At 48.1% G+C, this 24,006-nt stretch overlaps 1 protein-coding gene across 1 annotated transcript in view; it reads right to left on the minus strand.

The window, feature by feature from the left end:
- Positions 1–571: 571 nt before the first annotated feature.
- Positions 572–24,006, minus strand: part of LOC132584594 (polyunsaturated fatty acid lipoxygenase ALOX15B-like) — a 35,039-nt gene continuing 11,604 nt past the window's right edge. The window contains exons 6-15 of the mRNA XM_060256496.1: positions 21,798–21,901; positions 20,054–20,226; positions 17,874–18,008; positions 12,809–13,012; positions 9,773–9,859; positions 8,337–8,506; positions 7,548–7,669; positions 4,210–4,310; positions 2,369–2,539; positions 572–782 (exon numbers count right to left, since the gene is read on the minus strand). Of these exons, the coding sequence (XP_060112479.1) occupies positions 603–782; positions 2,369–2,539; positions 4,210–4,310; positions 7,548–7,669; positions 8,337–8,506; positions 9,773–9,859; positions 12,809–13,012; positions 17,874–18,008; positions 20,054–20,226; positions 21,798–21,901 (1,447 nt within the window). The 3' untranslated portion in view covers positions 572–602. The remainder of the gene's footprint in view (positions 783–2,368; positions 2,540–4,209; positions 4,311–7,547; positions 7,670–8,336; positions 8,507–9,772; positions 9,860–12,808; positions 13,013–17,873; positions 18,009–20,053; positions 20,227–21,797; positions 21,902–24,006) is intronic.

The raw sequence follows: 24,006 nt of genomic DNA on the forward strand, positions 1-24,006 counted from the left end.
AGAAGACAAGCCATGTTGGATCAGGCCAAAGGCCCATCCAGTCCAACACTCTGAGTCACATAAGAACATAAGAGAAGCCATATTGGATTAGGCCAATGGCCCATCCAGTTCAACAGTCTGTGGCACATAAGAGATGCCATGTTGGATCAGGCCAATGGCCCATCCAGTTCACCACTCTGTGTCACATAAGAACAGAAGAGAAGCCATGCTGGATCAAACCAATGGTCAATCCAGTCCAACACTTAGGGAGAGGTATTTTACATGGCGATTACAAGGTTACTTACACATTCAGAAAGCAGGCAACTTTATTATGCAGTTACAGATGGTTAAGAGGAAAGAAGGAAGGGGATGGGGGGAAGGGAGCAAAGATAATAATTGTATGGTTAACTCAGCACATAGAAATATCAGGCTTGACATCAGGACTATGCTTGTGAAGCATTTCAGCCAGAACGCAGGTGGGCACCGCTAAGGCGGGAGGAGAGAACTGTGCAATGTCACGGAGGCAACTAGAATCTGCAGTGGGTGTTGCATGGGAAAAGTTAACAATCTGGCTGTCAAAAACTGCCATAGCCTTGTGGGGCCACCTTCCAGGCAGAACCTACTCAGATGGCAACACTATTCTCTATCTCGGGAGGGTTCAGATAATGGTAGCTAATGGGGAGAGAGCTGTTCCTCTTCTCAATTTTCTTGGAGATCCTGTTCAAGCAGTCCTGGAAGTCTTGAATGAATTGTTGCGGCTCCTCCTCTGTGAACAGCTCATTGGGGTAATCCCCCAGAGCGATCTGTGAAGAGCAAGAACAAGAAATATGAGTCGCAACAGTGTACATTTCAACACCCCGGTAAGAGACCCTTTGTCTAGCACTGAGACTTGAAGAAGAAGAAGATGATATTGGATTTATATCCCGCCCTCCACTCCGAAGAGTCTCAGAGCGGCTCACAATCTCCTTTATCTTCCTCCCCCACAACGGACACCCTGTGAGGTAGATGAAGATATTGGATTTATATCCCGCCCTCTACTCCGAAGAGTCTCAGAGCGGCTCACAATCTCCTTTATCTTCCTCCCCCACAACGGACACCCTGTGAGGTAGATGAAGATACTGGATTTCTATCCCGCCCTCCACTCCGAAGAGTCTCAGAGCGGCTCACAATCTCCTTTACCTTCCTCCCCCACAACAGACACCCTGTGAGGTAGATGAAGATATTGGATTTATATCCCGCCCTCCACTCCGAAGAGTCTCAGAGCGGCTCACAATCTCCTTTACCTTCCCCCACAACAGACACCCTGTGAGGTAGATGAAGATATTGGATTTATATCCCGCTCTCCACTCCGAAGAGTCTCAGAGCGGCTCACAATCTCCTTTACCTTCCTCCCCCACAACAGACACCCCGTGAGGTGGGTGGAGCTGAGAGGGCTTTCACAGCAGCTGCCCTTTCAAGGACAACCTCTGCCAGAGCTATGGCTGACCCAAGGCCATCCCAGCAGGTGCAAGTGGAGGAGTGGGGAATCAAACCCGGTTCTCCCAGATAAGAGTCCGCGCACTTAACCACTACACCAAACTGGTTGGCAACTCTTAAATTGAGAACTTCCCAGCGATTTGAGGAGGGAGGAGTTTGAGGTGGGGAGGGAGCTCCAAGGCTGAGGGTGCTGTACATTCCACCACCCTCCAAAGCGGCCATTTTCTCCAAGGGAACTGAACTCTGTGGTCCGGAGATCTGCTGTAATTCTGGGGAAACTGCAAGTCTCCCAACTGGAGGATGGCAACCAACATCGGCCCTTGACATGCCACTCTTGTTCCCAAAAGTCATGGAAATCCAGGCAAGTCCGGTGTGTGTTTGCGTGTGTCAAACTCTTCTGCTGCTTCGAAGCTTGTTTTCCGGCAGTCTGTCTCAACCAGTTCGCTTCATTACAGCACTGATGGTATGCCTTCGTGTTCATGACTGTGACCACCTGTTCCTGCATCCCCCCCCCCCCCGATGCCTGGACGGGGAATCGGCAGCCCCTCTAAGCAGAAGGTATGCCAGACACAGCATTGCTCCCTAGGGATTGCTTCGTCTGGTCCCACAATCGAATACCAATGGCCACCTCACGCCATGCCTCTCCTTCCAAGCAGACAGTGAAAAACTGGAAAATTTTACTTTTACTTTTTATATTTTGATGTTGATTTTTATATTTTTTTTTGGGGGGGGATGTCCCCTCAAACAGTGCCACCAATTTCAGCAGCAGTACCACCTCTCTAATCAGCTTGGATGGTGACACAACACACAGTGAGTGTGAGGCTTGCTATAATCTCCCAGGGGAAACATCTCTGCCCTTCCACCACCTGTTTTGCCACCCATTCTCTGGGCCTCTGTGGTTCGAAGCGCTCACCGAGTCTCCTGATGGGGAACTAAGCAGAAAGAGGGTGCCAATGATCTGGCAGGTGGCGTTGATGTTGGGCAAAGTCTCCAGGTAGTTCTCCAGGTGTGTCGTGCCTTTGGATCGAGGTGGGGGCTTCCTCATGGAGGAGGGGAAGTTGGGCATCCAGGCGCCGTGTCCATACTGTGATCGAAAGCCAAATATTTGTCTCCCTTCCTGGTCTATAGCAAAGCCCCTCTCGCCCATGCATTTTATTTATTTTATTTTGTTAGGCTGATATCCTGCCCTGTCCTGAAAACATAACGACAGGGAGAGAAGTCACTCCAGATGCAATGATATAAACAACAGTCAGTTATAGTGACCAAATAACTATGTAATATTCCACAAACAATGGCCGTTTTCCCACTGACCTTACTCCGGAACGACGTCCCTCTTCACCGCGCAGCGTCTGCGCGGATTTCCCACCAACTGCTGCGCACAACCAGGAAGTGCTGCGGCTTTTGCGTCGCAGATGTAAACCGCTAAAAACCAGTTTACATCTGCGACGCAAAAGCCGCGGCTCTTCCTGGTTGTGCGCAGCAGTTGGTGGGAAATCCGCGCAGACGCTGCGCGGTGAAGAGGGACGTTGCTCCGGAGTAAGGTCAGTGGGAAAACGGCCAATGAAAAATTCAAAGGCCTTGAGTTATCAGTGAATGTGGTGCCGCTTTGAATTGTGGACCGGGTTCGTTACAAGGTGCTGGTTATTACCTTTAAAGCCCTAGATGGCCGAGGACCAGTCTACCTTAGGGACCGTCTCTCCCCACATGTTCCCAGAGAGTACTGAGATCTGGCTCACAAAATCCGCTGACAATCCCTGGGCCGAAGGAGGCCAAGTTGAAAGTTACGAGATTCAGCTTCAGCCTCTGACCTTCCAGGGAACAGTCAGGGTTGATTCCCCTTAGGACTGACTGATTGGATCTTCTTGCTGTCCAAGGGACTCTCAAGAGTCTTCTCCAGGGAGTGCTCCCTTCTCATTAGGTGGCTAAAGTATTTGAGCTTCAGCATCTGACCTTCCAGGGAACAGTCAGGGTTGATTCCCCTTAAGACTGACTGATTTGATCTTCTTGCAGTCCAAGGGGTAGACTGCATGAAACGTGAATGAGAGAGGCAAACATTTGCCTTATTGAGGGGAGTTTGGTAGGACCACGTTGTCGGTGTATAAATTAGCAGCTCACTCTGCCAGTTCACTCGATGAGTAATAGTTTAACACAGCCAACACCAGACTGTGCTCTTAAACTATATACAAGGTTTATTATATACATATATACAGCTCTCCATCATAATGCTCAGCCAGACAATCATATAATAGTGAGAGGATAGTTGGTACAGCATAGATCCATTATTATACAGTTGCTGCTAATTGCTGCACCAATGAGGAAACAGTGCTGCGTCATTCTGAGTCGTTCTGCACTCCTCACCTGATTACATCATCCGTCTGGCAGATGGGAACTGGTTCTGGCCAGATGGATGATGTACCAACTATCCTCTCACTATTATATGATTGTCTGGCTGAGCATTATGACGGAGAGCTGTATATATGTATATAATAAACCTTGTATATAGTTTAAGAGCACAGTGTGGTGTGGGCTGTGTTAAACTATTCCTCATCGAGTGAACTGGCAGAGGCAGACACAGGCAGTCACAACTCTGCTAACTTATACACAGACACACGTCAGCCCTCCTGAAAGTGATATTTTGGGTTCAATGTATGGTATTCTGTAATCAGAAGTTGCCCTCTGTAGTAAAAGAAGAAGGGGTCCATGCAAAGGCAATGAAGGGTCAGCCAGCGGGGTCAAAGGAAGATTTGCTCCTACCTGCCCATTATTGACAGCAGCGTGCTGAGCAGAAACGGTAAATATCACCATTGTCAGGAATTTCTTGAGCTCCATCACCGTACCAAATGAAGATGGGATTCCTGCGAACAGAAGATATTTGTCTGGGGCAGGGAATAATGGGGTAAATATATTCTACACAGGCAAGTTTGCTGCATGCCTACACATCTCCCCCATCAAATTTTCAATAGCTGAAGTTACGACTCCTTTTTGAAAAGGAGTGGAAGAAGTTCAAAGGATATATGGAGAAAGAGTGGAACGTAAAAAGATATTGGACAATTTTTTAGTATTAATCAAAAGTATTATATTTTGATAGATTAGTGGTACCTTTAGAATTAAATGCAAATTTATAACTTCGGGGAAGTCAATATTGGAGGGAGGGGGGGTGAAATATCATATGGTTTAGTATAAGAAAAAAGATAATTAAATATTGTAACCCTGTGTTATTAATAAATTGTTAAAACACAATAGTTGAAGTTACGAAAAACCCAAGCTCAAGGTTGACAAGAACTCAGCTGTCATGGTGGCCTGGATCACCTTTGAAAGAGGAGGACGCGCATTGTTTCAGTTCACAAGAATGTTTTCGGGGTGGGAGGTGTGTTACAAAGAACAAGCAACACCGCTCCTTGCACTGAAGAGCTGGCAATCTAGAATCTGACAAAACTTACATAGGGGAGAAAGATGGACGTCCCGAAAGTGAAATGCACTCCAAGGTTTCCAAGTCATGTCCCATGACTCCTTTCTTTCTTTTTGGTATTTTTGTATATTCAGTGTTCATGTGTGTGTGTGTGTGTGCATGCGCACATGCTCGTGTACATCTGGAAGTCATGGTGACTTCTGGCGACTACCCCCTACCGGTGGTATGGAGGATATTCAGGGAGGTGGCTGAATAAAGTCTACCCTGCCTCCCGCCTGCTGGTATTCCAAGGGGGTCTCCAATCCAAGTACTTGCCATGGTCACCCTGCTTAACCTCTGAGATCTGATGAGACTGGGCTTGCTTGGGCTATCCAGGACAGGGCTGCACCAAGACTACTTTGAGATCCGGGACTTGAATTCAGCAGGAGCTCACAGGAGCGCAGTTCCTGAACCTTTCTGAGGGTTCCCCCCCCTTCATCCTCACCTACCTTGTCCATTGAATAGTAGGTGCAGCTGCATAACAATCCCTGGATTAGGAGAGCGGGCAGCCAGCCAGCCACCAGGGGCTTTGCCACACCCCCAGCAGCCCACATGAACCCCTGGAGAAGCCTGCACCACCCTTAAGAACATAAGAGAAGCAGCATTGGAACAGGCCAGTGGCCCATTCAGTCCAACACTCTATGTCACACAGTGGGCAAAAAACACCAGGAGCTATCAGGAGGTCCACCAGTGGGACCAGGACACTAGAAGCCCTCCCACTGTGCACTCCCAAGCACCCAGAATACAGAGCATCACTGCCACAGACATAAAAACATAAGAGAAGCCACGTTGAATCAGGCCAATGGTCCATCCAGTCCAACACTCTGTGTCACATAAGAACATAAGAGAAGCCCTGTTGGATCAGGCCAAAGGCCCATCCAGTCCAACACTCTGTGTCACATAAGAACATTAGAGAAGCCATGATGGATCAGGCCAAAGGCCCCTCCAGTCCAACACTCTGTGTCACATAAGAACATAAGAGAAGACATGTTGGATCAGGCCAATAGCCCATCCAGTCCAACACTCTGTGTCACACAGTGGGCAAAAAACACCAGAAGCTATCAGGAGGTCCACCAGTGGGGCCAGGACATTAGAAGCCCTCCCACTGTGCCCCCCAAGCACCCGGAATACAGAGCATCACTGCCCCAGACAGAGAGCCACTGATGGACCTCTGCTCCATATGCTTCTCCATTCCTCTCTTGAAGCTGTCTACGCTTGCAGCTGCCACCACCTCCTGTGGCAGTGAATTCCACACGTTAATCCCCCATTGGGTGAAGAAGGACTTCCTTTGATCTGTTCTAACCCAACGGCTCAGCAACTTCATTGAATGTCCACGATACACCTAGATAATTCTAGGTTGAAGCTTTCGTGTGCAGGCACACTGTTTTATTTAGATCCAAGTGGGTAGCTGTGTTGTTCTGAAGGAATAAAGTGTGAGTCCAGCTGCAGCTTCAAGACCAACGAAGTTTTATTCTGGGTATAAGCTTTTGTGTGCAAGCACACTTCATCAGATACAGGCAGGGCTGGCGCATGGGAGCAGGCCAACTAGGCAGCTTCCTAGGGGTGCCACAGGCTTGGGGTGCCAAAAGGCACCCCCTCTCCTGCCATGTCTGGTGCCGCTAACTTTCTGACTAGGGTTGCCGAGTCCAATTCAAGAAATATCTGGGGACTTTGGGGGTGGAGCCAAGATCAAGGCTGTGACAAGCATAATTGAACTCCAAAGGGAGTTCTGGCTATCACATTTGAAGGGACGGCACACCTTTTCAATGTCATCCTTCAATATGAAATAATGAAGACTAGGGGCACCTTCTTTTGGGGCTCATAGAATTGGACCCCCTGGTCCAATCGTTTTGAAACTTGGGGGGTTTGGGGAGAGGCACTAGATACTATACTGAAGACTTGGTGCCTCTACCTCAAAAAACAGCTCCCCCAGCCTCCGAATTCCCCATTATACCCTATGAGAATTGATCTCCACTTAGGGAATAATGAAGTGCTCAGCAGGCGTTTCCCTCCCCCCTCATTTCTGGTGACTCTGAAGCGAGGGATTGGCCTCTCTACTCACGAGTTGCTGCCAACTTCTTCAAAGTAACACAGACACCCCATCCCAAGAGGAAGCCTTTCCAATAGGAGATTGAAGCCTCTGGAGGTGGAAAGGCACGTGGTAGCTGCGGGGGCCAGGCTTCCCCCCCCCCGTCGACCAGCTGACTGGGGGTGGGAAGGAGCCCGGGAAAGCGGAAGAACCCCCGCTGGGACCTGGGGATTGGCAAGCCTACTCTGAGTGCGCCCACTGTCTTTGACCTCGCTAAAGCTTCAGTGAAGTCAGGGTGTGGGGGGTGGGGTGGGGAGCAAGTGCGCTCAGAGCCAGCGGTGGGGGGCGGATTTCGGCCTGGGGTGCTGGAAACCCCATCATCAGGCCTGGATACAGGTGAAACAGAGCTTCTCCCTAAATCCCCCATGGTCCCACCTCCTTAGGTAGTAAGAAAGGAGGCCTCTCCCTGTGATGACAGTGGCTCCTCCCTATGATGTCGTTGGATTCCAGTTCTTTTAAAGACCTATCACAGCAATGCCTCTGGCCAAACCCTGGCCACATTCCCCCCCCCCAGGAAATGGGAAAGTCTGTGCCTCTGGGGAAGAGGACGTTTACCAGAAGACTCTTGACTCAGGAAACCTTCTGCAAAGATCTCTTGTATCCAGCCCTGCAGTTCGTAATCCTCCTGCACAGATTCGTCCTTTGAATAGTAGAAGTCGACAATGCTGGAGACGAAACTGAAGGAGGCAAGAGAGAAGCAGAAAGCGAGTCAGCCTGCAGAGGTGGGGTACGGCTGGTCTCCCAAGAGAATCCCCTCCCGGTAGTATCCCAGAAAGATCCCTCTGACCCCCGGGGTGGAACAAAGGGTGGGCTTGTCCAAAGGATTCAGTATGAGCTGGAATATTGAGTTCTTATCGGTACGGGGGCAGTCCGGAGCTCTGGAGAATGAGCAGAGGAAAGCTCTCTCTCTGAATTGCCTCTGGGAGATGCTGTCTCTAAACCTAATCTAGGGGGAAAGCATGGCTCTCAAGATTAAGAAAAACAGAGAAAGCAGAATGACGGGGGAGGGGGGGAGTTCTAGGGGGTCCAGACTGCACGGGTACAGAATGCCATTTTGGAAAGCTCCCCTATGTTCAAAAAGGAGCCTTTCTGAAAACAGAAAATCAGTGCATCTGGGATAAAGATTCTACGCAGCATTCTCCTACCTGTGCTAGTTTTCTGTTTAACCTTTCTTTGAAGCAGCAGCTAGCTGGTTTCTGATACTGGCATGGTCTGGGGAGTGGAGTGGAGGGAGGGCTGCTTCTGAAATCCTCTGCACCTCCGGAAAATAGTGGAGAACTACTTGGAGGACACACCCTCCCCTTATCCCTCCTCCCAATGGATCCACCTTGTCGCCTTCCTGACCTTTCAACAGCTGCCCAGATCTCCAGACCATCATCCCTGTAATAGTAATTGGGCAACGAAGACACATCGCGCTCTTCTAAATCTTCTGGGAGGCAGAGGGAGGAATAGGTGAGGGCTTGCAGGCCCCTCTGGCACAGTTGGACCAAGCCGTCATGCCCAAGACCAGTTGCCTTGGGAAAAAAGGGGAGATGCTCCTGATACAAGAACCATTTCTTGAGCTGGCAGCTCATGTTTCACAAAGATTCCTCTAATGCAGGGGTCCCCAACCCCTGGGCCGTGGACCAGTACTGGTCCGTGACCTGTTAGCAGCCGGGCCGTGAGTTGTATAAGTATTTCATTAAATATTACAATGTAGTAATAATAATAATAATAATAATAATAATAATAATAATAATAATAATAATAATAATAATAATAATAATAATAAGACATTGGATTTATATCTTGCCCTCGACTCCGAATCTCTGAGCAACAATCTCACAATCTTCTTTATCTTCTTCCCCAACAACAGACACCCTGTGAGGTAGGTGCAGCTGAAAGAGCTCTCCCAGAAGGTGCCCTTTTAAGGACAACTTTGCAAGAGCTATGGCTGATGCAAGGCCATTCCAGCAGTTGCAAGGGGAGGAGTGGGGAATCAAACCCCGTTCTCCCCAATAAGAGTCTGCACACTTAACCACCGCACCAAAAATAAAGTGCACAATTGTATAATCCCCAAACCATCCCCTCCCCCGCAATCCATGGGAAAATTGCCTTCCACAAAACCAGTCCCTGGTGCCAAAAAGGTTGGGAACTGCTGCTCTAATGGACTGGTGGAGGATCTGAAGTCTCAAAAGGTAAATTGAGTGACCTTTCCAAAATATCTACTTTCCAAGCTTGAACATTAATGTATCCCATGAGTCAGGACGTCTGATCCCTGTGTTTAATTTGACCAGTGATAATCTATAGGTATAGTGAGCTTTTGACTGTTGTTAGTCCTGGTTATTACAGACCCCAGAACAACAGACAGATAAAAGTCATTTTCACCCCATATATCAGGGGTGGCCAACGGTAGCTCTCCAGATGTTTTTTGCCTACAACTCCCATCAGCCCCAGCCAGCATGGCTGATGGCTGGGGCTGATGAGAGTTGTAGGCAAAAAAAAAACGTCTGGAGAGCTACCGTTGGCCACCCCTGCCATATATCATTGCAAGGAATTTATAATCATTTTATTTCTTTATTGCTAACTCCATTCCTATCTTTATTGCTAACTCCATTCCTAACTCCTATTCCTATTGCTAACTCCTTCCTTCCACCACATCAAGCCAAGATGGCGTACAGAGACTCTCAAAAATGAAGCATACCTGCTTCAATTCTGCAAGAGCCTTCAGATCACCCTCTGGCAAGTCCTTGATAGGCTAAGCTACGAGTTTGTGCCAAAAGAGGGAATGTAGAACTCACCAGGTCAAAGACACCACCTTTATTGATGAGCGTTTCCCGAGCCAAGGTGTTGATTTTAAAGGTGTAGCGAATGTGAGGGATCAAGAGCTGAAAGAGGGGCAGATGTCAAAACGAGAGAATTGAATTAATTTATTTATACTCGCGCTGGATTTATAAAATCATGCTATCATTGTTTAAGCTGCTAAAGAGGTTGCAAAGGTATCGTTTCCGCAGGGAGGTGGGTAGCAAAGAAGGTTCCCTCTCCAATGCCCGTTCGGAACGAGGGCAATGTTTCCTGCCTTCACTCTGAATTGGATTCATGGCTTTGTGAGACAATTATATTTATTCCGTGATCCCTGATTGTCTGGGCTCATTCAGGGAAGTGTAGAGTCATGGAAATGGCAGAGGGCAAAAAACTGGTGCAAAAAGCAGCCCAAACAAATACCATGAAGGGTTTGGGGTGTGTGTGTGTAGATTGTGAGCTTGGACCACCCACCCTATCATGCAAAATACAAGCCTGCATATTACGATAATAAGATACGCCCAGATCACCATTTAATGTCTGATTAGTTTGCATCATTTATTCTCTTTCTGCCAGCGAGGAGCCAAAAGCTGGGCAAATTGAGGACTTCCATCAAAGTCTTCTGATGCTCTTTGGCTTTCCTGCTGCACCCAGGTCTTTTCAATGCTCTCTGACTAAAAGGTGCTGTAGTGGACTTCACTTTGCCCAGCCCTAGTGTCTAATGTTAGTTTTTGAAGATGCAGCAAGCCAAATACAGTACACAAGTCTGTGTTTCAAATAAAATCAAATAAAGTAAAGTTTCAAGATGCAATTAAATAACATCCAGAACACCTAAAGCAATATACAGCAGGTAGGTACTCCATTATTGAATTTAAAAAAGCACCAGTCGTTTTCGACTCTGGGGTGACATTGCTTTCGACTCTGGGGTGACATTGCTTTCACAACGTTTCCACGGCAGACTTTTTATGGGGTGGTTTGCCATTGCCTTCCCCAGTCATCTACACTTTCACCCCAGCAACCTGGGTACTCATTTTACCGACCTCGGAAGGATGGAAGGCTGAGCCAACCTGGAGCTGGCTACCTGAATCAGCTTCTGCTGGGATAGAACTCAGGTTGTGAGCAGAGAGCTCTGACTGCAGTACTCTGCGCCACATTGAATTTAGAACCTCCACTAAAAAGGGGGGGGGGGGTTACACTAAAAAACAAGAACACATTGCATTAAAAAAAAGAACAAATTCTGAGGGCAAAACTGGAAAGATGCATCTAATTAAACTGGAGTCTTGTGACATCTACAGGACTAACTTGTTTTCATTCGAGCACAAACATCCGAATCTACTTTGCAAGATGTGTGAGGAAACATGGACACGTGATGCTGCATAATACTGCATGATACTGAATCAGAACATCAGTCAATCTTTGCTTTAAGTGGCGATGGGGTTAGACCTGGGACTATCTGCACGCCAAACAGATGCTCTGCTACTGAGCCATAGTCTCACCTCCTGATGGGACCTGGGTTTTTTGGCCACTGTGTGACACAGAGTGTTGGACTGGATGGGCCATTGGCCTGATCCAGCATGGCTCCTCTTATGTTCTTATGTACAGAGTGTTGGACTGGATGGACCATTGGCCTGATCCAACATGGCTCCTCTTATGTTCTTATGTGACACAGAGTATTGGACTGGATGGGCCCTTGGCCTGATCCAGCATGGCTTCTCTTATGTTCTTAGGTCTTCAGTAGGTGGACTTACATGCAGAAACCAAAACCTTTATGCAACAAGGCCTATAGTGCCATGAAATGTGAGAAGTACAGGATCTGTGTGGTTTCAGCTAGGATAAATTAATTTCGGAAGGGGCTGTGGCTCAGTGGTAGAGCCTCTTGTTTGCATGCAGAAGGTCCCAAGTTCAATTCCGCAGTATCTCCAGGTAAAGGATGTGCCAGTAGGTGATGTGGAAAATTTCTACCTGAAATCCTGTAGAGCTGCTACCAGTTGGAGAAGACCTTGATGGACCAATGGTCTAATTCAGTATAGGCAGGGCTTTTTTGTAGAAAAAGTCCAGCAGGAACTCATTTGCATATTAGGCCACACCCCCTGATCACCATTGTTTCATAGAGGGCTTTTTTGTAGGAAAAGCCCAGCAGGAACTTATTTGCGTATTAGGCCACACCCCCTGATATCACCGTTATTTTACCAAGGGGTTTTTTTTGTAGGAAAAGCCCAGCAGGAACTTATTTGCATATTAGGCCACACCCCGGCATCGCCATTGTTTCACTGAGGTTTTTTTAAGGGAAAGCCCAGCAGGAACTCATTTGCATATTAGGCCACACCCCTTGGCATCACCATTGTTTCACTGAGGGCTTTTTTGTAGGGAAAGCCCAGCAGGAACTCATTTGCAGATTAGGCCACACCCCCTGACATCACCATTGTTTCACTGAGGGCTTTTTTGTAGGGAAAGCCCAGCAGGAACTCATTTGCAAATTAGGCCACACCCCCTGACATCACCATTGTTTCACTGAAGTTTTTTGTAGGGAAAGCCCAGCAGGAACTTATTTGCATATTAGGCCACACCCCTTGACACAACAATCGTTTCACTGAGGACTTTTTTGTAGGAAAAGCCCAGCCGGAACTCATTTGCATATTAGGCCACACCCCCTGACATCACCATTGTTTCACTGAGGGCTTTTTTGTAGGAAAAGCCCAGCAGGAACTCATTTGAATATTAGGCCACAACCCCTGATGCCAAACTAGCCGGAACTGCGTTCCTGCTCAAAAAAAGCCCTTGGTATAAGGCAGTTTCGTGTGTTCGTAGGTAATCAAGGCAATGCTAGATCATCAACGAACTCCTTGGTGCGAATGGGACCAGGGGGCACTTCTTAGCACTTGGATTAGTAACTTGCTTTGAGAAACCCTCTCGAAAACTTAGCCACCCATCTACTGCATGGGAACAACTAGCATTTTAACTGCTGTGACTTGCCCCCTGTATTTTTTCCTTATTGAGGTTAGAAGCACAACCCCCCCCCCCTGCTTCAATCTCACCTTGAAGAGCGGGTGGCATATGGGGAAGTGGCGGAGGGTTGCCAGAGCAATGACTTCTGCCAGCAGGTGTGTCCGGAGCAGGTGGGCCACGGCCTGGTGCACATGGAAGTGGGAGTTTCGCACCCAGGTCTTGGCCAGGATCCAGTCCCATTCAGAGTCACTAGGCAGGAAGATGGGGGTCTCTGGGCCTGGAGTCTGGCTGAGCTGTGGGAAGAGGAGACAACCGACATGAGAACTTGGTGAAATAATGACAGCAAAACCCACATTTATTTGGATGAAAAGTGCACTGGGAAAAATCTTGTTAGTTTGGGATCTCAGCTTTGGGGGGGGGGAGGGGTTTTTACTCTGATTGTTTCGTGTCAAGTAGGGTGTTACTGGCTCATGTTAGAAATGTGTGCCATGTTTTCATGTTCTGGATAGGGACGGGCACATTTCCGGTTTCTTGCTGAAACACAAACCGAACAAAACTGGAGGCTTCCAGGTGAACCAAACAGGCTCGTGTTTTGTGGCCCCAGCAAACCTGTTGAATGGGACTGTATTCCCTTTAAATACGGTTTGCATAAACCGTAAAAAAACATAACCCCCCCAAAAAAACCATAACCCCCCCTCCCAAACCAAAGAAAAACAGCTGAGTGGCAGAGAGCAGCCTGCTTCCCATCACTCAGCTTTTTCGGGCTTTCTTGTGCAGTCTCTGTAAAGGGGATGCAGAAGTAAGCCCAAAGAACATCTGAGCGGTGGGGATCACAAAGCAAGGGTTTAAGAAGAAGAAGATGAAGAAGATATTGGATTTATATCTCACCCTCCACTCTGAATTTCTGAGTGGCTCATAATCTTCTTTATCTTCCTCCACCACAACAGACACCCTGTGAGGTGGGTGGGGCTGAGAGGACTCCACAGCAGCAGCCCTTTCAAGGACAACTCCTGTGATAGTTATGGCTGACCCAAGGCCATGCTAGCAGGTGCAAGTGGAGGAGTGGGGAATCAAACTCGTTTCTTCCAGATAAGAGTCCGCACACTTCACCACTACACCAAACTGGCTGTTAGTACCTGCATGCTCAGGAGGCAAGGAATGCTGTTTTAATGTCTAAATGCTCTGTGTGAACTGGCAAAATCCAGTTGGAAAGTGCATTGAAAGTGCATTCTTTAGTGTGCATGATCACAGCCTCAGAATCTCAGACCCGTCTCAATCGCCTTTACCTCCCCCGCCCCCAACAGGCACCCTGTGAGGTGGGCGGGCTGAGAGGACTCTCACAGAGGCTGCCATTTCAAGAACAATTCCTATGAGAGCTCTGGCTGACCCAAGGCCATTCCAGCAGCTGCAAGTGGAGGAGTGGGGAATCAAACCCGGTTCTTCCAGATAAGAGAGCTCTGGCTGACCCAAGGCAGCTCCAGCAGCTGCAAGCGAAGGAGTGTTAATCGAACTCGGTTCTCCCAGATAAGAGAGCTCTGGCTTACCCAAGGCCGCTCCAGCAGCTGCAAGTGGAGGAGTGGGGAATCGAACTCGGTTCTCCCAGATAAGAGAGCTCTGGCTTACCCAAGGCCGCTCCAGCAGCTGCAAGTGGAGGAGTGGGGAATCGAACTCGGTTCTCCCAGATAAGAGAGCTCTGGCTTACCCAAGGTCGCTCCAGCAGCTGCAAGTGGAGGAGTGGGGAATCAAACTCGGTTCTCTCAGATAAGAGTCCGCGCACTTCACCACTACACCAAAATGGCTCAATGTCCCCTTCAACTGCTGCTTTCTGCCCTATCCGCAGACTATAGACCCTGAACTCTGAACAGGGCAAAATTAATAACAAATTTGTGGTTCAGTTGGTGCCAATCCCTAGTTCTGGGTTTTCAGGACCATTTTTTGTGCGCCTGCCCTGCGGGCACGTTTCTTTTTCATGTACAGCCAATTTGACACCAGCAGAATGTAGGGCTGGCAAGTCCCCTGTGGCCTCCGACCTCCTTACATTCTTTTGGCCGGTGGGAGGGATCCTTCCCTGATGTTGCCGGCACAATGACATCACTCACTAGTGACGTCATGGTGCCGGCGATGCCCCGTGCTGGCTGCTCTAGGAGCTTCTGGGAAAACGCTATGGTTTTCCCAGACACTCTAGCAATTTGGGAGGGAAACCATATTGAGATACCATAGAGATACCATAGAGTTTCCCCTCCCAAATTGCTGGTGCATCCGGGAAAATCATACACTCTAGCAATTTGGGAGGGAAACCAAATTGAGATACCAAGAGATACCATAGAGTTTCCCCTCCCAAATTGCTAGAGCATCCGGGAAAATCATACACTCTAGCAATCTGGGAGGGAAACCAAATTGAGATACCAAGAGATACTATAGAGTTTCCCCTCCCAAATTGCTAGAGCATCCGGGAAAATCATACACTCTAGCAATTTGGGAGGGAAACCAAATTGAGATACCATAGAGATACCATAGAGTTTTCCCTCCCAAATTGCTAGAGCATCCAGGAAAACCATAGATTTTCCCCGGAAGCTCTTAGAGTCAGTGCGTTGGGAACCTCCAGGGCGGGGGCCTAACCTGGCCTGTGAGCTTGGCAGCCCTAGCAAAATCACACGAAACACACACCTCCTCTTCCCTCTCCTCTCCAGCTCCTCTGAATCTCAAGTTCATGTAGCAAAGCGGCTTTCTTTTACCAGGCTTCCAAAAAGTAGCTCTTTTCTGCACACGCTCGCGTCCATAAAAGGGGAATGACGGACAGTGGTGGCTGGCTTGGCACTTAAAACAAATCCTTTTTACATTCAGGGCTCTTTTTCTAGCAGGAGCTCCTCTGCATATTAGGCCACGCCCCCTGATGTAGCCAATCCTCTAAGAGCTTAGAGGGCTCTTCGCACAGGGCCTACTATAAGCTCCAAGAGGATTGGCTACATCAGGGGGGCATGGCCTAATATGCAGAGGAGCTCCTGTTAGTAAAAGAGCCCTGCTTACATTCATTTTCTTCTCCTACCGCTACAGTGAATGAATGCCAAGGATTCAAACTGCTTGGTTTTGTGTTGAAAACTCTGCTTCTGTCTCCCTTCCTCGCGGTTGCTGCGAAGACTCATCCCCGAGTTATCTTCTTTATAGACTTTGGGATGGAGTCTTTCTTTCCCCAGTGAAAGGTGGGAGAGGGCTGTTCCCCCTCCTCCTTGGAATTAGAAACATCAAGGGAGAGTCACCCGTCTGTAGGGTTGCCAATCCCCAGGTGGGGGCAGGGGATCCCCCGGTTTGGAGACCCTCTCCCCGCTTCAGGGTCGTCAGAAAGCGGGGGGAGGGGAGGGAAATGTCTGCTGGGAACTCTGTTATCCCCTATGGAGATTTATTCCCATAGAAAATAATGGAGAATTGATCCATGGGTATCTGGGGCTCTAGGGGGGGCTGTTTTTTGAGGTAGAGGCACCAAATTTTTAGTACAGCATGTAGTCCCTCTCCCCAAAATATCCCCAAGTTTCAAAATGATTGGACCAGGGGGTCCAATTTTATGAGCCCCGAAAGAAGGTGCCCCTATCCTTCATTATTTCCTATGGAAGGAAGCCATTGAAAAGGTGTGCCATCCCTTTAAATGTGATGGCCAGAACTCCCTTTGGAGTTCAATGATGCTTGTCACAGCCTTGATCTTGGCTCCACCCCCAATGTCTCCTGGCTCCACCCCCAAAGTCTCCTGGCTCCACCCCCAAAGTCCCCAGATATTTCTTAAATTGGACTTGGCAACCCTACCCGTCTGAGGCACCAGCAGCCGACATTTCACAGTTCCTTATGGTTTGACTGGGCTGAGGGAAGCGCCCACCAGGCAATGGGCAGCTAACTGGTAACCCGGCCAATTAAGGAAGGTGATCTGAAGGCTGTTGCAGAATCGAAGCAGGTTTGCGTCGTATTAGGGCAGTCCCTGTCCCTGAACCGGGTTGTGTCATCTGCAAACCTGTTCGCTACACTCGCTTAACCCTAGTTCCAGATCGTTAGTGAATAAATGAAATAGCATCAGCCCCAAAACTGATCCTTGTGGGACCCCACTGCTCACTTCCCCCCGCTGTGAGAACTGTCCCCTGTTTCCTACTCTTTGCTTCCTGATATTTAGCCAGTTTTTAATCCATACGAGAACTCTTCCTCTTATTCCATGATTGCTAAGTTGACTCAGGAGTCTTTGCTGAGAGAGCTGGTCGAAAGCCTTTTGAATGTCTGAGGATATAATGTCTACCGGGTCACTGTTGTCTATATGCAAAAAGCTTGGTGACCGTTGCAAAGCAGTTTCCTCCTGTGGAGGTTCACGCAAACTGTTTCTGTAGCTAAACATGCACTTCAAGAAGGAGACCACGTCATCCACTTCGAAAGAACTGAAGTCCTTTCTACAGCCTCTCATTATCATGCCCGCCTAAACAGAGAAGCTATTGAGATTTACAAACACCAGCACAACTTTAACAGAAAGGAAGACGGCATTTCCATCCACCAATCTTGGTACCCAGCTCTGCAAAACACCCTACTGACTATAAATTGCAGAAATTCACAGAACAACCAGCACATTCAACAGAACAATCAGCACAGTCAACAACCACCTGCCTTTTCTTCACACCCCTTCCAACCCTCCCAGCAATTAACACAGAACAATGGTCACATTCAACAGCCAGTTTCCTTATCACTACCCTTCCAGGAAACCCCACCAAACAATGGGCACATCCACAAGCCTTTTCACCACACCCCCTCCAGCCTAGAAATAGCAGCTCTCCAGCAGCCCCGGCCTCACTCAATGCACAGCAGCCAAGAAGGTCCGACTGCAACGCCACTGAGGATGTTCTCCGTAGCCGAGAACGAAACGTCTGGAAGAAAAACTTTCTCCAGTAGAACATGGCACTTGAGCCCGAAAGATTCTACAAACCCTAACATTGCAAAGCAGTTTCCTCCTGTGGAAACTGCTTTGCATGCAAACTGTTTCCCCCATGTTTGATGACTTCAGACGCCTTCCCTGGAAACACTCGGAAAGATCACCCACAGCCATTGAGGGCCCTGCCCTGCCCTGCCCCGCTACCAAAAGAGCTCCCAAACTAGGGCGTACAACAATGTCAAATGGTTCTAACCCATTACCTGGATGGCAAGGGGCATGAGCTCTTCCTCAGGTGTGAGATGCAGCAGGCAGAGGGGGGCTGCGATGTACTGCTGGGGCTTGTTATTGGTGATTCCATCCAGAATTTGGTAGTCGGCAATGTAGATGTTACCTTTCTGCAGAAGAGAGGGGTGGAAGGGGAAACTTGTATGTGGGCTGGGAAAAGGCCTCAGCTTTTAGAATTATGACTCTGTCAGAAATATTTGCAGCCCCGTGGCACAGAACGGTAAAGCAGCAGTACTGCAGTACTGTGATTGGAACTCTCTGCTCACGACCTGAGTTCGATTCCTGTGGAAGCTGGATTCAGGTAGCTGGCCCAAGATTGACTCAGCCTTCCATCCTTCCGAGGTCGGTCAAATGAGTCCCCAGCTTGCTGGGGGGAAAGTGTAAAAAGACTGGGGAAGGCAATAGCAAACAACCCCGTAAAAAGTCTGCCGTGAAAACATTGTGAAAGCAATGTCACCCCAGAGTCGGAAACGACTGGTGCCTGCACAGGGGACTCCTTTCCTTCAAATTCCCAAGGCAGCAAAATAGAAGAAAATAATTAGTTAAGGAATAAAGAAGAAGAAGATAGAAGATATTGAATTTATATCCCGCCCGCCACTCCAAATCTCAGAGACTCAGAGTGGCTCAAATCTCAGAGACTTAGAGACTCAGGTCACAGGACTTTCCCCCTTTATCTGCTAGGAGCCAGTTTGGTGTAGTGGTTAACTGTGCGGACTCTTATCTGGGAGAACCGGGTTTGATTCCCCACTCCTCCACTTGCACCTGCTGGCATGGCCTTGGGTCAGCCATAGCTCTGGCAGAAGTTGTCCTTGAAAGGGCAGCTGCTGTGAGAGCCCTCTCCAGCCCCACCCACCTCACAGGGTGTCTGTTGTGGGGGAGGAAGGTAAAGGAGATTGTGAGCCGCTCTGAGACTCTTCGGAGTGGAGGGCGGGATATAAATCCAATATCTTCTTCTTCTTCTTCTCACAATCTCCTTTATCTTCCTCTCCCACAACAGACACCATGTGAGGTGGGTGGGAGTGAGAGGACTCTCACAGTAGCTGCCCTTTCAAGAACAACTCCTGCAATAGCTATGGCTGACCCAAGGCCATTCCAGCAGCTGCAAGTGGAGGAGAGGGGAATCAAACCCGGCCTCCTAGATAAGAGTCCGCACACTTAACCACTACATCAAACTGGCTCCTAGCAGATAAAGGGGGAAAGTCCTGTGACCTGTACATAGTCTTGCAAAGTTTGGCCATTCTGCTCCACCCAAACTCTGCTGTTAAATTAGAGCATTCCCCTGCGAGGTTGCTCCCTTCTTCTCATCCCTCTTTCTATGCCTCCAGGCCCTTCCTGAGGGGCTTCCAGCCAGGTTGTTGAATTACGCACCAATGTCCTCTCTGAGGAGTGATCAGTGCTGAATGTTCAGCTGCCCACCTCCAAGTGGAAGATCAGAGCCCCTGTGAGAAAACCACTAGGACAAGAACTCCCTGGGAAGAGAGAGCGGCTGTTCAACCTCTCTGACATGCCCAATAGTTGTCGTGCTTCTCTCTTGGCCCTGCCTCAGACATGGTCTTTATGGCCAAGCTGTTGACTCTCCATGGGGATAAACGACTGGATACATCACATATATTTATTAAAATATTTATATCCCGCCTTTCCTGGTGGCTCACAAGAGGGCTTACAAAGCACAATAGAGAAAATTCCTGTGTAAAAGCCCAGAGGATTCCCACCCATTCCCTAAGGGAAGAGAGATGTGACAGAAATGGCAAAGCAGAACTTTATATCAGCAAAGGGGGTGAACTCAGAAGCCTTTTCAGTCATTCTGCCTCAGCATCAGCCAGCAGAACAAGGTGAGGAAGAGGGGCTAAGGCATCTCCCCCCCAAGTGAGGCAGCTGCCCTTTTTGTTGTTGCCGGGGAGCAGCCATATTGAAAGCAGCCACTGGGGAAATCCTGTAGTGCAGGGGTGGTCAACGGTAGCTCTCCAGATTTTTTTTGTCTACAACTCCCAACAGCCCCAGCCAGCATGGCCAATGGCTGGGGCTGATGGGAGTTGTAGGCAAAAGACATCTGGAGAGCTACCGTTGGCCATCCCTGCTGTAGTGTAAAGATACATCTATCTTGAATACACACAAATGCACACATCCAGACGTTCCACAACCCAAAATTTCTTACTGTCAGCTCTTCCGCTAAGGTTGTGCCTCTGCCCAGGGAACTGGCCACCATATCTTGGGTGACAGAGAAATTAGGTGGGATCTTTGTGCATTTCTGGATGACGGTTGGATTCAATCCATTCAAGAACTGGTAGCCAAAGAAGGCGTCTTCCTTCCAGTGGTTTATGACATACTCTGGAAAACACAGGATCAGTGGTGGATTCAGCCGGGCAGAATCCATTTGTGGGTTGTGGGACGGAGGAATTTATTGATCAGTGTTAAGCAAGCAAGGAATTAAGACTTCTGGATTCAGTAGGGATCAAAGTGATTTCTAGTCAGGGGTGGCCCTAAGGTGCGCGGCGCCTCAGGCAGACTTGCCTGGCGTCGCCCCCCAGGCTGCCCCCTCCCCTATCTTTATCCTCGGTGCCGCAACGCAGCACCATGCTCCAATCCTCCCCTCTCTATTTACCTTTGCTGCCGCGCTGCACCTCCTGCCACCGCCTGTAGCACTCTCTGAGCATCCTCCAGGCAGAAGACACTCAGGGAGCACTACAGAGACTGCGCACTAGCCAGAAGCCCTCCTCTGCCCCTCTTTGATGTTCAGAGAAGGGAGGGAAAGGCTCCTGGCGGTGCACAGTCCTTGAATTGCTCCTTGAATGTCCTCCGGGCAGAAGATCGCTCAGGGAGCTATACAGAGACTGCATGCTGGAAAAACTTGGGCATTTGCATATGGCGCTGGGCCAGGAGGGCCCAATTTGGCATCCTCCCCAGCCCGGCACTCTAGGCAAATGCCTAGTTTGCCTAGAATCATAGAATCCTAGAGTTGGGAGGTACCTCCAGGGTCATCTAGTCCAACCCCCTGCACAATACAGGAAACCCACAGATACCTCCCCGTAAATTTACAGGATCGTCATCGCTGTCAGATGGCCATCCAGCCTCTGTTTAAAAACCTCCAAGGAAGGAGAGCCCACCACCTCCCGAGGAAGCCTGCTCCACTGAGGAATCACTCTAACGGTCACGGAGTTCTTCCTAATGTTGAGCTGGAAACTCTTTTGATTTAATTTCAACTCATTGGCTCCGGTCCTACCTTCCGGGGCCACAGAAAACAAATCCACACCATCCTCTATAGGACAGCACTTCAAGTCCTTGAAGATGGTGACCGTATCACCTCTCAGCTGCCTCCTCTCCAGGCTAAACACCCCAGCTCCTTCAACCTTTCCTCATAGGACTTGGTCTCCAGACCCCTAACCATCTTCGTCACCCTCCTATGGACCCATTCCAGTTCCCCTTAAATTCACAGGATTCTCATTGCTGTCAGATGGCCATCTAGCCTCTGTTTAAAAACCTCCAAGGAAGGAGAGCCCACCACCTCCCAAGGAGGAAGCCTTTTCCACTAAGGAATCGCTCGAACGGTCAGGGAGTTCCTCCTAATGTTGAGCCGGAAACTCTTTTGATTTAATTTCAACCCAATGGTTCTGGTTCGACCTTCCGGGGCCACAGAAAACAATTCCACACCATCCTCTATATGCCTAGCGGGAGTGTCAGTCCTGTTTCTAGTAGGTTATAAGAGGGAGGGTAACCAACCAGATTCCCAGACTTTGCTGCCAGTGAGTTTCTTATTAGTGAGCAAGGATGAGCTGGGAACCAGTTGGGACTCCTGAAGACCGTTCTCCAGCTCTAGCTCGTTCCAGATGCGACTGAAACTGAAGGTCCAGCTGCGATTGGGTGCTGCCGCCAATGACATTCCAACAGAGTCACCTCCTTACCTATCCTGTCTTTCCTGTGGAAACTGAAGATATTCTTGATGTTGTCCAGGGATTTCCAAGATGTTTCACTAGTAGAGAATCCCTTCAATCTCTGTTCCACTGCTCTAAAGAAGCCAAGAAGGAGCAGAGCAAAAAAAATAAAAATCCCAATAAAGACATGCTAGCAGAGATCAGACTATCAAAAAACCAATTAGACATGGTAGAAATGGAAGAGACACAGAAAAAATAAGAACATAAGAACATAAGAGAAGCCATGTTAGATCAGGCCAATGGCCCATACAGTACAACACTCTGTGTCACACAGTGGCAAAATTTATACACACACACACACACACACACACACACACACTGTGGCTAATAGGCACTGATGGACCTCTGCTCCATATTTTTATCTAAACCCCTCTTGAAGGTGGCTATGCTTGTGGCCGCCGCCACCTCCTGTGGCAGTGAATTCCACATGTTAATCACCCTTTGGGTGAAGAAGTACTTCCTTTTATCCGTTTTAACCTGTCTGCTCAGCAATTTCATCGAATGCCCACGAGTTCTTGTATTGTGAGAAAGGGAGAAAAGTGCTTCTTTCTCTACTTTCTCCATCCCTTGCATTATCTTGTAAAGCTCTGTCATGTCACCCCGCAGTCGACGTTTCTCCAAGCTTTCTCCAATACTTTTTAAAACAAAGGCATTTTGAACATCTGAATAAACTCAGCAGATATTTGGCATATTTTCTTGGGATGGAGCATGAAAAAAGAGTAATCTGGAAGAAAGCTTGTGCAATTATTTATAGATTAAGAAAACAACCAAAACAATTATAACACAAGAACGAAGCCACACAATCAGAGATTGACTTTTGAGAATACAGTTGACATGCTGAAATTTACTGTGCCCTTCAGATTCTCTGCTTAAGTTCCCAATAGAAGCTGAGTATGATAAATATATGAGAAACAAAAATGATTTCTTAACATACGGTAACATGGTAAGTGCTTAGTCTTGCATGTTGGTGGAATCAGCTCCCGGAGGAGGTGAGGGCCCTGCGGAATCTCAGACAGTTCCACAGGGCCTGTAAGACAACCCTCTTCCGGCTGGCACATAATTAATTGTTATCGGAATGCCTGAATATTTAAATCTTGAACATCAGATTATTGAATACTGGAATATTTGAAGAATTGATTTAAGGAAAGGTAGCATAGTACATATTGATGTGAATTTTATGTATTTTTATGTATTTTATTGTATAATTATTAATGTATTTTAAACTGATCTTTGTTAGCTTTTTATGTTGTAAGCCACCCTGAGCCCACCTCGATGGGGTAGGGCAGGATATAAATCGAATTAAATAAATAAATAAATAAATAAGTAAGTAAGATGACCAGAGCCCGGGCCTTTTGTGATGTGGCCCCTGGCTAGTGGAATGAGCTTCTGGAGGAGGTTAGGGTCCTGTGAGAGCTCTCACAGTTCCGCAGGGCCTGCAAAACCGTGCTCTTCCACCAGGCATTTTTGAATTAAAATCTATGACAACAGAAAAAGCAGATATTAACCATCTGACCCAATAAGAAACAGACATCATTTGGCCCACGTCAAATATTCTACTGGGACCTGGGACCTTTTTCTTAATAGGACACCTAGTAGCAAGAAGATCCAATCAGTCAGTCCTAAGGGAAATCAACCCAGACTGTTCCCTGGAAGGTCAGATGCTGAAGATGAAGCTCAAATACTTTGGCCACCCAATGAGAAGGGAGCACTCACTGGAGAAAATCCTGATGCTAGGAAAGACATAAGGCAAAAGAAGAAGGGAACGGCAAAAGAGGAGATGGCTGGACAGTGTTATTTATGTAACAAACACAAATTTGAGCAGACTTCAGAGGATGGTGGAAGACAGGAGGGCCTGGCGTGACTTTGTTTGTGGGGTCACAAAGAGTCGGACTCGACTGTGCGATGGAACAACAACAACAAAGCAGCAATAGCTAAATAACATCGACTGAATAAACTTAACACCGACGGAAATGGTAGCTGCCCGCCATTACGAACACATTCATATATACCGTTTTTAGCTCATAATAGCACCTGACATTGTTTTGTGATATGTTTTGTATGTTTTATTTATGATGTATTTTATATTTGTTATGCTTTGGCTTAGCCATGCTGTGAGCCACCCTGAGCCTGCTTCAGTGGGGAAGGCGGGTTAGAAGTCGAATAAATAAATAACCACATT

Source organism: Heteronotia binoei, chromosome 15 (genome assembly GCF_032191835.1).
Source record: "Heteronotia binoei isolate CCM8104 ecotype False Entrance Well chromosome 15, APGP_CSIRO_Hbin_v1, whole genome shotgun sequence".
Taxonomy (NCBI): Eukaryota; Metazoa; Chordata; class Lepidosauria; order Squamata; family Gekkonidae; genus Heteronotia; species Heteronotia binoei.